The sequence below is a fragment of the Quercus lobata genome, chromosome 4 (genome assembly GCF_001633185.2).
Source record: "Quercus lobata isolate SW786 chromosome 4, ValleyOak3.0 Primary Assembly, whole genome shotgun sequence".
NCBI classification, from domain to species: domain Eukaryota; kingdom Viridiplantae; phylum Streptophyta; class Magnoliopsida; order Fagales; family Fagaceae; genus Quercus; species Quercus lobata.
The window spans coordinates 44716755-44729841 of NC_044907.1; the positions used below are offsets into that span (position 1 = coordinate 44716755).

Sequence of the window (13087 nt, forward strand, 5' to 3'; positions counted from 1 at the left end):
GCTTTGGTAAAAATCAAACTAAATTATATATTGAATAATTGAATAGGCTACATGTAAGTAATGTCTTCAAAATTATAGTATTTAATGTACCAAAGAAAAAGATAACAAATGCATCATATAATGCTGACATGAAACTTTTGAGTATAGAGCATTTCATTTCCCCCTTCAAAGAGCATGCAACATAATAGACGTTCACAGACTACATATATATATATATACACACACACACACAGAGGCGCACATAATATATTAATGACTAAAAACTCAATGTGAACGACTAGTGCTTCAGTTGAAGATCTGGAGCTGATAAAGGCTCTTGCCTCTTGCAGGTACTAATCGAACAAAATTTAGGTGGCAGTATGAGAATAGTCCGACACCTTGAGAGCAGTAGCCTGAATATCTTGCTTGACCTTGAAGACAGTGGATCAGTAATTGTTCTCTTGTCAAAATTCCTATCTAGGGCGACCCCTGCTGTATCTTGGTGGATTAGTCTTGGCAACATCAACAACTATCATCCAGCCATTAATAATCTGCAAGAACCAAGAACAAAATGGAGAGATTACCCTTTCTCTTACTCAAAGAGTTATATTTGTTTTATCTACAATTATGAACCAAAGCTTAAGGAAAACAAAACTGCATTTGAACATTAAGCACAATGTTAGGACATATGTGATTCACTTGTTAGGAGCATATGTCACTATTTTATGTAATTGGCTAATCCTTTGACAAAACGCAATTTACTTGTATTTGGGTAGATTTAGGATGTGTTTAATATTTCAAAAAACATGTTGTTCAAGTCTAGTATTAAAACCATGAAAATTGGACTAAAAAACAAGTGAAGAAAGTTGTTCATTAAAGCTGGACAAATAGCTCGATACCTACGGACAAATAGCTCGACAGCTTCTCGACAAATAGCTATCTATCGAGGTTTAATAAGGCTCGACAGATACTATCTATCGAGGTTACAGGAATTCAGAATTTCAAATCTGATTTTCGGCCCATGCTGACATGTATATGTAGGGTTTCTTTTCTCACAACCCTAGACATATATAAAGCTTATTTTAGAGGCCGTCACATAAGAGAATATAAGGAGAACATATGTAAAAGGTGATCGATGCTTTATTCTCTCTAAAAAAAGCTACTACGTCTTTGCACCTTAGGGTTTTGTAACCAAGTGCTTCTTGATTTTCATTGTTAATGAAGTGAAGAACTTTGCAGCCAACATTTTTCTTCCTCAAGTTGGTGAGTGAGTCACGTACTGGGATTTGTGTAAAGGAGTTAGTCACATACTGAAATCCGTGCAACAAAAAGGTTGGCGTTCATATATTGAAGAGTTCAGAGGTTCTAAAGCGGTAGAAGGTTTCTGCTGTGAGTTCATCTACGGGGATTGTAGAGTTTAGGACAAAAGTTTTGTACTAGATTTGAAACTTCTTTTTACTATAGTGAATTTCTTTTCGGGAAGGTTTCCTCCTAGGTTTTTTTACTGTGAAACTAGTTTGTTTCATTGGTTTTTCTGGGTTATCATATATTGCCTTATTTATTTTTTCCGCTACATGATTTTGACATGATATTGATGTTTGTTTGTTTTAATAAGCTTATTCACATAAATCTAATTAACAACTTAGGTTTAAAACTTATTAATTCTATCAACTAGGGTCTAAATTTCCCAACACACAAGAAAAATACAAGGAAGATTCGTAATGGAAGAAAACTTACCTTGCCATTCATCTCTTTGAGTGCTGCACTAGCAGCCTCCTCTGTAGTGTACTCTATAAATGCATAACCTTTGGACCTTTTGGAAATTTTGTCCATTATAATTTTAACTGTTGAGGAAGCAGTGCATCAGCACAGGTATAACCTTACTAATGAAACACGTCATTTATGAGCATGGAAATGCAAACATACCTTCAACAAGCTCACCAAAGCCTTCAAATGCAGCACGTAAGGTTTTCTCAGATGTGTAAAATGACAGCCCTGTTTTTAAATCAAGATTGTAAATCACTGTCATTTGTGAATAAAAAAAGAGGGAGTAATAAAGTTGCTGGACCAGAAAACTTTTGGATTTCAGAATGGAAAGTACAAGTAATACATTATGATCTCATAAGAGGACACCATGGCAAGGTCCAGGGAATCTCCAAAGACTAAATAGAACCAAATGTTAATCAGGTAAAACTCAAAAAGGCATAATTAGACAACCATTATAGTAGAACAAGCATGCACATTTCATAAATAAGAATCTTGAATTATTTCTTAAAAGTGGTCTTCGAAAATATGAAATTTACAAGCAAAGAATTCAAACTCAGTCTTGCAACATACCTGTAACGAATAGTTTCTTTGTTTTTATAGGGGTTGTTTGACTTGCTTCTGAAGGATCTGGCAGATCTGTGGAACTCTGTAGATTATTACCTGAAAATACAGCTTGTTTACTCTACAATGGAAAGAATTGTTGCAATGGTAAACTAAAGATATAATCTGAAAGACATTGAAATGATTCATTGGGAATTGGCCTCTTATTAAAAACAAATCAAGATTAATAATTTCAGTAGTTTATTCTAACCCCATATAACAACAATAGTAATCCAGTTATTAAATCATCATTTGCATATTTTCCACTGAGAAAACATTGAAGAGTAAGCCTTATCCAAAAAAAAATTGAACAGTAAGACTTATTAAAAAAAAAAAACTTGAAGAGTAATGACATATTCCACTTCACATTAGAAGATTTTCTCTCCATAATAATAAAACATGCTTAAGCTAACTAACAGAAGCATGATAAAAACATAAATAAACAAGTACTCTAGCACTTGGTAAACATGGCATCAATCAATCGCTCTATTGAGGAAGGTTTCAGAATTTTACTCTAATAGTTAACAGATAATGTCTATTCTGCAAGCAGTCAAGTTCTATCAAATACTTGACCAATCCTCTAACCAGCTGTTTACACTAGGTGATAAAATGTCATTAAAATCCTAAACTGAAAAATTTAATGGTTTCTATAGGACTAGTTCCTTAACAAAAAATATAACCTAATGTGCTTGGTATGTTCACCTCACTGGTGAATGTATCAGAACAGGTGAAAACACTGATTTTAGCCAGGCAGCAAGTAATGTCACAAGGTTGGCTGCAAGTTTTGCATGTTTGATACCGAAATAGATTAGATAGATTAAATTTATTTTACCAAATTTTGCCGTGGTTTTATCAAATAATAATGAAGAATAGTTCCTTGGACTCGGGAGACAACGTAGAAAATAGATTGGTTATCATTCCTATTAGTCTTTTCAATGAGTTAGGAGAGGTGTTGGCTATTTATGTAGGTTTTGTATTCGATAAAGGAATCTCAGAATAATTCTGACTCAAATGTCTCCCCACCCCCTCACTCTTATTTTAGGAGGCTGGCCAGCCTCAAAGTAGATTGTTTCGCCTACTGTTCATATAGCACTTGATAGAACCGGAGTCCATCACACTGTATGAGGTTTTTTTTAGAAATTCCAAAATATTCAAAATTTGTAAAAATGAAAACAAAAAAAAATGATGTTTGACGGGTTATACTATAAAATTTCTTAATCATGTAATGAAAAATATTATATTAAATGGGACTGCTTAGAGTGTGATATCACCTAAATACCTACCCTCAAGCATTGTCCACCGATAAAGATCAGTATATTATCACAAAGCACAAAATACAGGCTTTCAATAAATTATATATTTTTGCTTTTGTTGGGGTGGCTGATATCAGTCACTCCCTCATACAGACCTTAACTAGCACCAAGTATACCTCGCATTAACCATTGAAGATTTCTGTCTCACACAACCAAATCATCTTGACAGTCTCACTTACATCATCTGATCATCATTAACCAAGTTGGACTAGCCAGTAACCCATCTTGGCTAAGGCATGTTTCAGAGCAATTGGATTAAGAATTAAAAAATCTATTGTTAGTTATTATGCTATTTAAAGAGAGTGTTAGAATTATGGTTAAGTGATTAAATTCACCATTTCCTAATAGTTTAAGCTTTTGGGAGAATCGGTAATTTAACAGAGAGGTTGGGCCTTAGTACGATAGCAAGTGCGTTCCACCCAAAGTGACAAGTTGCAGATTTGAGTCTAGGAATCAGGCATTCCATAATAAAATTGGGTGTAAAGCACTAAGATTGCCTACCAATCACCTCTCCCAAATCCCACAAAAGAGGAGTTTTTGGCACTAGGTACAACAATTTTATTATGTTATTGTAATATCTTCACCAATTTCAGCATTGCATACCTCCTCATTTGCTTGAGCAACCAGCAACAGAGTTTCTTAAAACTTCAAGTGCACAAAACTCCCACTTTTACAGAGTCTAGGAGAGGCTGCACAAAGCTCCCACTGTTGCGTAGTCTAGGAGAGGTCATGGTAGGTAGGCAGCCTTACCCCCCCTTTTCTTAAAACTTCATGCATGTTGTAAAATATATTCCAAAACCACCTTTTATACATGAACTTCAATTTAAAGATGAGCCTTAATCAATACACAAGAACCAGACCTGAAGCCATTTTCTGACATAAACTAGTTGTTATCAAATTTAATAGCAAGTATTTGAGAAATGCACCACCATACATGTCACTATAACGTTAAACATCACTTTTTGGGGTCTATGGAATATAATTTCTTTTCCCATGGCTTTCCAAAATAATTTTCCAAGAACAGGGAGTAAGCAATTTACTTTCCTCAGTAGCATTTGAATCTTCTACCCATTTAAAGTTATCACCTGCACCTAAACTCCAACCAGTTGGATGAATTCCACTTAAGAATATAATAAGTTGGACCCTACCTTTTTCAGTCTCACCCCTCACATAGATACATTGGGAATCTCTCTTTCTCAATGCATCTGATTCATTTCTCCTCGCTCAAGACTTCCAGCAACTTTGCACAACAGATTTTGTGACGAGATTGGCTATACTTACCTCTTTCTTACCCCAGCATCAGATACCTTCCTAATCTGCTCATTTTGTTAAACCTTCTGTAAGCCATATGGTTAAAGTTTCATGGGTATACTTCTCATGGCTATAGTTAATACTTCATATATTGTACAATTCTACTAACTACTACATGACTCAGTATAATTGACATAATATTTCCCTTTGAATGTCCAATTCCATCAGCAACATTCTCATTGAGCTTGACAATAAAATATGATCAGGAATTACTTCCTTGAGCTTTCCCTTGTGCTAAAGCTCACTTAGCAACTTTCACAGTCAGTATCAAACGCTGTCCACTTTTATAAGTCATTAATTGACATTGTGTGCTTTCTGTTGCAAAGGCATGCTCTGCCACAAACTCTAGAATCACAACTGCTATACAGTACAAAGTGTTCCCAAGCCCAATGCATGATTCTAACCAAGGAAAAGACTCATCTCTGCCACAAAGAACTGCAGCCACTATAAAGCCTATTTTTCTACTCAATACAAAGTCTTCCACTTTCGAGGAAAAGACACATGGCTGCTACTGGACTATAGAACTTTCCTTTAGCTGCTTCAAAGACTGGCCATCTACAATGACATAGAATTTACCCCTCCACTAAAATCCAGCTCAAATTAATAAAACGTCTAAAGTTAATTGCTTTACTTACATAACTAAATTACTTGAGAGATCATCTCATACAGTGAAATCACATAAACATATTGGTTGATTAAGTATTAGAATCTCTAAAACATGTATTTGTTATGACACCGACACAAATATACTAGCATAAGTTACATGGTGCTGCTGCTATATACTTTTTTGACACACAGGCCTTTCAAATAGAAATTATTAAAAGAAGAAAAGAAAGAAAGAAACAGTCAAAGTTAATAATTTGCAATATATCTCTGAGATCAAGATATTACTGAATACGACGCTTGAAGAGAAGCGAAGTTGCAAGGTAGAAAAGATGTGGAGCATGTTTTATCTGATCAAACATTAAAAAAACACACAAAGATATTATTTGAAAAACGTACAAACCTCCATAATCCTTATTCTCTGACTCAAAATTCTTATCTAGCTGAACAGATAATACACCTGGTACACCTACACCATATGGAAGCATTTGTCTTCAAGCTGCAAAATACATATCACAACCGTGCAAAGAGAAACCCAATGCAAATACTAACCAGCTAGTTCCCGTGCACATTCATCATCAAGTTCACAACAGAACCCAAAGTTGGACTGCCAAGAAACATGATAAATACACATTTGTGCGTCTTTCTCACTACAAAAAGTATTATTCCACTTTCAGGGTGAAGAGAAATAAAGCAATCAAAGGAAGAATATTGCATTGGTGCACTGTTAGAGACGTTACAATAAAATGGAACAGAAACATAATAACAAGCTCAAATGTTATTTACTTACTTCCCCAAAACCTTGGTTAGTATTTGAGCATAATAATCAACCATTTGAGCCTTTGTAACAACTCCAATCCCTGGTTTGTCCATTCGAGCAAGCCAGTGTTTGGTACTCCCCACGGGAAACAACAGATTACTTCCAATTTGTGAGCTTGACAGATAACTGGATTGAATACTTGAAAAACTATAATCCTTTTTCACAGAACTATAATCTGGGTCAGGCCTAACTGATAAAACGCCGGGTAATCCTAAAACATATTCATTACACATCAATATTAATGAAACTACGAAAGTGACTCTCACAATTTTAGTTTCTCCACAAACATGAAAGCAAAGTATGGTACAGAATTGAAGTACATCAGATGACTCAGACTTTTTCTGCTATAGAAACTTACCGGCAAGTTCACGGGAGGTTTCTTCATCAATGTCACAGCAAAAGCCGAAGTGGGTATCCCAAGAAGCATCATATATACACATCTGAGCATCCTTCTCACTGTTATTCAAAAAATCACAACCAAAGCAGGATTTCAGACCAAAAGCTAAGAAACATTTGCAACATGACAAAAAAAGAATATTTTGAAACATACCCACCTGCCTAAAACTCTTTCCAATGTCTTAACATAGAATTCAATAACTTGTGGTTTGGAATTGACCCCTTGTGGAGGAGCCTCCATGAGCACCATCCAATGGTGGTTGTCACTACTGGGAGTGGAAGTTAATGCCGGTGGTGTTGTCGTTGAAGTGGCACTTGCTTTATTAGAGAAACATAGAGAAGAAGAAGAAAAAGAAGAAAGATGAAGGTGGTTGTTTTTCTTTGGAGAAATGGAGAATTTGAGGTTTATTGTTGGAGTTTGGAGATGGGTTTTGAGAGGTTTGAGTGGAAATATTTGTGTTGTAGAGATTATGGTTGAGGAAGAGAGAGCTTGTTCCATGGCTGCTTTTTTAAGGTTTCATGGCAAACTATAAGCTCTCTCAAAGTCTCAACTATGCCAATCTGCTATCAGTTTATCTCATCTGTTTGTGTTGTGTTTCTGATATTTTTTGGGCGCTTAGAAATTAGAATAGTGTCCGTGAAAGACTGAAAGGGCAAACGGGTTACGGGCGGGTTGGTGTTTGGGTCGATTCAATTTCGGGTTCAAACAATTTTTTTTTTTTTTTTGGGTTTTTGATTTTCTAAATTTGGAAAAATTTTAAACGTGAATCAGAATCAAACTAATTTTAACTTAATTGAGATTTGAGCATATTAAACCATAATATTTGAATGTTAAATTTGAAAACCATAGCCATTCCATGACATTATAACCCAAATTTCTACTTACATCTTTTTTTTTTTTTTTTGGTTAATAATTTTGATAATTTTGATAGTTGTATGGGAGAAACAACATGACCTGAACCAACGTGATTGCTGGAGGATGCTATCCACGATGAAGAGGATCGAAGAGCTTGGTGTCGCTAAACCTTGGACAGCATTGAAGACAACTAGCGCATCACACTTAACCACCACATCTCAGATGTCTAAGTCAAGTGCGAAGTGCATGCCAACCTCCATTGCTTTGGCTTCCGTCTCAAGGGCGCCAAGGGGACCTACCATGGGGCTGCTTAGAGTAGCAATCACATTCCCATTGCTATCACGGATCATCACGCCCAGCCCCACCTTCCTCTGGTTCGCAAACATAGCCCCATCAGAGTTTACCTTGTACTGTCCCGGTGGTGGAGGCGCCCAGCGAACTGGTTCGGGGTTCACTGCAGCTGGCTTCCATGGACCCTCATTGGCCATCTGGAACTTGTCCATTAAGCCAAGGGAGGTTTTCAAAGTGACCTTACCAAGTTTACCCCTTCCACCAGTACGGATGACATTTCTCTCTTTCCAGATACCCCAGCACACTAAGACAAACCGTTCAGCCAGGCTGAGATGCTCTCCCTCATCTTGTAGAAGTTTTTCCATAATATCCAAAAAACACTAGTTAGGTTAGATATCAAAAGGAAGAGAGAGCTTACTCGTGTTCCACACATCCTTGGCATGAGCACAAAACCAAAGAATATGGAGAACGTTTTTCGTCAGGTTCCCACATAGAGCACAGCCACCTTCCACTTCAATGTGCCTTTGCCGTAGCGCCTCTTTGGAAGCCAGTATGTTTCTAGCTGCCTTCCAAGCAAAATGCTTGACTTTTTGAGGAAGGTTCATTCTCCACAATCCCTTCCATACATTCTTCCTCGCCGAGGGGTTCAAGCAATCTGCTTTGCCGCCACCCTTGTTCACCTCATAGGCTAGCCTATATGCGCTTTTAGCCGTAAATTTTCCACTTGGTGATTCTGCCCATATCAATCTGTCCTTGGGCCGATGCAAACTTAGAGGGATGCTTAAAATAGCATCTGCATCCTCCTCTGTGAAACAGCCTTGGATCTGCTCAGCTTTCCACTCTATGGATGCTTTGTTTATGAGGTCGCAAACCAGAGCAACATTTGGGCAAGCATCTTCACATGCGACCACACTATAGGAAGACGGCTTAGGAATCCATTTGTCACACCACACCCGTACACTCTCCCCCGAGCCTATTTGCCACCTCGTTCCCCTTTTCACCACCCCTTGGGCCGCCATAATGCTTCACCAAGCATAGGAGGGGTGGCGGCCTAAATTTGCCTCCAAGAAGAAACAGTGGGGAAAATACTTCACCTTAAACACTCGAGCAAACAAGGAAGTAGAGTTGGTTTGTTACCTCCATCCTTGCTTTGCCAAAAGCGCCAAATTGAACATCCTCAATTCCCTGAACCCCATGCCACCCATTTCCTTTGGCATGCACAGCTTATCCCAGCTTAACCAAGCTAGCTTTTTCTCGTCTTTAACCTGACCCCACCAGAACTGCCGAACCAAGGAAGTGAGTTCATCACATAATTTCTTCGGCAAGAGAAAACATGACATGGAGTAAGACGATACTGCTTGTGCAACCGCTTTGATCAAAATTTCCTTACCAGCAATCGTCAAGAGTTTTTCCTTCCAACCGACACTTTGTTTGCAACCCTCTGTTTTAAATTGGTAAAAGTATTGCTTTTTGACTGGCCCACCAAGGATGGCAGCCCGAGGTAGGATTCATGAGGCCGAATCTCTATTGCACTGAACATTGCCTTGATTGACTCCTTTAACTCATCAGCTGTGTTAGGACTGAAAAATAAGGAGGTTTTCGATCGATTTAACTTTTGTCCTGATGACTGTTTGTAGACCTGAAGCACCCTCTGTATTTCAGCACATTCCTCCAACGAGGCCCTCCCAAAAATGAGACTATCATCTGTGAAGAAGAGGTGAGACACGCTAGGTCCCCCACCCGAGGCAGCCACTCCTCTTAGCCTCTGTCGTTGAACTGAACTATGGATTAGAGTAGATGGACCCTCTGCACAGATGATAAAGAGATATGGAGAGAGTGGGTCGCCCTGTCGAAGTCCACGCGACGGACGTATTTCTCCGTAAGGCTTGCCATTAATTTTCACTGCATAAGAGACCGACGACACGCACCTTATGACTATTTGCACCCAATGCCCATGAAAGCCTAGTTTTAGCATTATCTGCTTTAAGCACTCCCATTCTACCCGGTCGTAGGCTTTACTCATGTCTAATTTCAACGCCATTTCCCCACTTTTGGCTTTTCTTCGTTTGCCGATATGATTCATCACTTTATGTGCCACTAAAATATTATCAGTGATTAACCTCTCTGCCACAAACGCACTTTGGTTTTCACATACAACTTCATGCAGCACTACCTTCATTCTGTTTGCCATCACTTTTGAAGCCAATTTATAAGCCATGTTGCATAAGCTTATTGGTCGGTAATCCGTGACCCTTACCGGATCTTTCGTTTTTGGGATGAGCACAATATGTGTCTCATGGAACTTGGGCGGGGCCATGCCTTGGTTAAGAAATTTTAAGGTATTACATATAACAGTCTCTCCAACAGTAGGCCAGAAGTGTTGATAAAATAAAGGGGGCATACCGTCCGGGCCCGAGGCCGTCGTGGGGTGCATCTGCTTTAAGGCTTTCTCAACTTCCATTGCCTGGAATTCCCTGATCAGTGAGGCATTCATCCTATCAGATATCTTTGGCTGAATTGCATCAATAAGCTCCCCCTCAATCCGAGGGTTGGAGGAGGTAAAGAGGCCAGCAAAATACTGTACAAATTCATGACCAATCTGCTTCTCATCTTCTATCCACATGTTATTGGAGTCCAACACCCTGGCTATAGTGTTACGCTGCATGCGGTTGGATGCTTTGGTGTGGAAAAAAGTCGTATTCTTGTCCCCTGCTTTCAACCAACTATTCCTTGACCTCTGAAGCCACATATCTTCCTCAATGGCAAGAGCTTGGTTTAACTCTAATCTAACCTCATAAATATCATTCAAAGCCGTGCCTCCCATGTTCAAATTCTCCAAAATTTGAAGCTTCTGTTGCAGAGCAGTGACTTTTCTACCCACGTGGCCAAAAATATTTTTGTTCCATGACATTAGAGCAGATTGGCATTCTTCCAGGCAGCTAGCAATTGGCCATTGAGAGCCCCTGTTTTCACCTCTTGCCCACACTTCCTGAACCACCTCACTACATGCCTCATCTCTGAGCCACATGGCTTCGAACCGAAATAGTTTTGATCTCCTGGATTTCTGTCGAGGGGGGTTGGTTGCCTTTAGGAGTAGAATACTATGGTCAGATGTAGAGGAAGCAATATGAAGTAATTTCGAACGTGGGAACATCCCAACCTAATTGGTGGAGACCAGTGCACGGTCTAGTCTTTCTTGTATCCACCTGCAGTTGCCCAACCTCCATCGCCAAGTGAAAACCGAGCCCTTGTACCCCAAGTCCCTGAGGTTGCATCTATTTATCGCATCCCGAAATTGTTTCATCTGACCCTCAGGTCTAGTATTACCACCCTCCTTTTCACTTGCGAACATGAGTTCATTATAATCCCCCATACATACCCAAGGTAAGTCACTGCGACTACTGAGTCTTGAAAGCAAAGTCCAAGATTCATTGCGCCTATTAGTTTCGGGGTGCCCATAAAAACCGATAAACCTCCATTTCCTTGCACCCTGATTCTCCGAAATGATAACATCTATATCGTTGGGAGAGTAAGTTTGCACCTCCACAGTTGTAGAACACCTCCATAGGAGAGCAAGCCCACCCCCCCGACGAATACAAGGCACCACAAGCCCCTGTTTTCTGTCCAACTTCCTCTGTACCCATTTCATCTCAGTAACATCATACTTAGTCTCCATTAAGAAGACTAAAGTGGGATCTTCCTCCTTCACTACTTTGTGGAGTGCTTTAACTGTGAGGGGGTTCCCAAGCCCCCTACAGTTCCAACTTAATGCACTCATTGTTCCCGGCGGGGCTGACCCGCAGCCACCATCGATCCCAACTCTTGAGCCATGAGTTTGTTAAGGGCCATGACATCCCCTTCTACCTTTTTCCTCTTCACATTCTCCACCAAACCAGAAATATCTTTCAAGGGAGAGCAAGTTCTACGCTTACCACTCTTTTCATTTTGTTCTACCTCCATCATGGTACCCCTCCCCAAGTCATCACTTTTCACCCTCACTATCCCTCTACGTAAAACATTTTCTTTTCTTTCCATGGCTGGTCCTACTCGGCCTTTCCTTAAGTTTATTTGGTTGGACTTTTTCGGTTTAGGCTTTGTGGGGCTAACCGGTGAGGTTAGGCCCATAATAAAAGGAGGGAGAGTTGTAAAGTTTACCTGGGCTTTATTGGCTGGCCCATTTTGTGGCTATGACCCAGGTGTTGACGTCATATTGCTTTTTGACATTTCCTGGGGTCCATCATGCCTAGCATCATCTTCCACCTTCATCTGCGTATGGGTTGCTTGAACATTTGTTTGAATCACCTCGGTCATACCCGTGCTCTACATTGCTTTATGGTGATTTGTTGTGTCAAGCGTATCCCCAAAAATTGCTGCGTCAATCTCCTTTAGTTGCTCCTCGAACTGACTGCCTCGCTGCTTGTGAGGGATTTGCGGGATTTTCGCCTCGGTAGTTACTACCACAACCCCCATGTCAGCTTTACCTTTTTCATTGTCCTTTATCGCCGTCGTTTGTGGATCAGTTCCCTTCACAGGACTTTGCGAATGCCGGTCTGATCTCGTGACAGCCTGAATATGGAGGTCTAGGTTCTTTTGTACCTCCTTATCGGTGTCCCGAGATGGTGCCAAGACCAATTGAGGTTTCTGAAGTCTTTCCTGCGTTGCTCTCAGCCATGGCCCATACGGCTTGTCCTCTGCATTCATCTGTTCAGTACGTCGAAGCCCCACCAAGCAATCGTTTTCATCGTGGGTCAACATACCACAAAGGTAGCAAAATATTGGCATTCACTCGTGCTTGAAATCAACCCAAAATTGACTTGATTCTCCCAGTCGAACCTTCTAGCCTCTGCACAGCGGATTTGAAATTTCTATCATTACCCTTATGCGCATGAAACTTCCAAGGCAGAAGCCTTTTTCATTTGCGTCTACACTTTCCACCGTCTCAATGGCGGACCTTATGTTGTACCCCACCTCCTTGGTTTGGAACGTGGTTGGGATGCCATGGATTTGGATCCATAGTGCCATCCTATTAAACTTGATCTTGCTCACTGCCTCCCCTGTTTTCAGCTTATGCAGAGCAAAGAGGTATTTATCAAAGGACCAAGGACCTTGAAGTCGGACTTTATCTGCATCATCCTTATTTTGGAAAAGAAA

At 39.7% G+C, this 13087-nt stretch overlaps 1 protein-coding gene across 1 annotated transcript; it reads right to left on the reverse strand.

The window, feature by feature from the left end:
* Nucleotides 1–48: 48 nt before the first annotated feature.
* On the reverse strand, nt 49–7466 carry LOC115987409 (organelle RRM domain-containing protein 1, chloroplastic-like). Its single transcript, XM_031110944.1, has 9 exons — nt 6948–7466; nt 6752–6849; nt 6364–6604; nt 6126–6223; nt 5977–6042; nt 2317–2406; nt 1906–1974; nt 1717–1823; nt 49–530 (listed from the first exon to the last, which is right to left on the reverse strand). The coding sequence occupies exons 1-9, from the start codon at nt 7286–7288 to the stop codon at nt 453–455; spliced, it is 1188 nt and encodes a 395-aa protein (XP_030966804.1). The 5' UTR covers nt 7289–7466; the 3' UTR covers nt 49–452.
* Nucleotides 7467–13087: the final 5621 nt, after the last annotated feature.

Excerpts from the sequence above, each read along its gene's own strand:
- LOC115987409 (XM_031110944.1), bottom strand. The coding sequence starts at position 7,288 with ATGGAACAAGCTCTCTCTTCCTCAACCATAATCTCTACAACACAAATA. Across the intron at positions 6,605-6,751 it reads AACCTCCCGTGAACTTGCCG|GATTACCCGGCGTTTTATCA; the intron begins GTAAGTTTCTAT and ends AATATGTTTTAG. Across the intron at positions 2,407-5,976 it reads AGAGAATAAGGATTATGGAG|GTAATAATCTACAGAGTTCC; the intron begins GTTTGTACGTTT and ends CTGTATTTTCAG.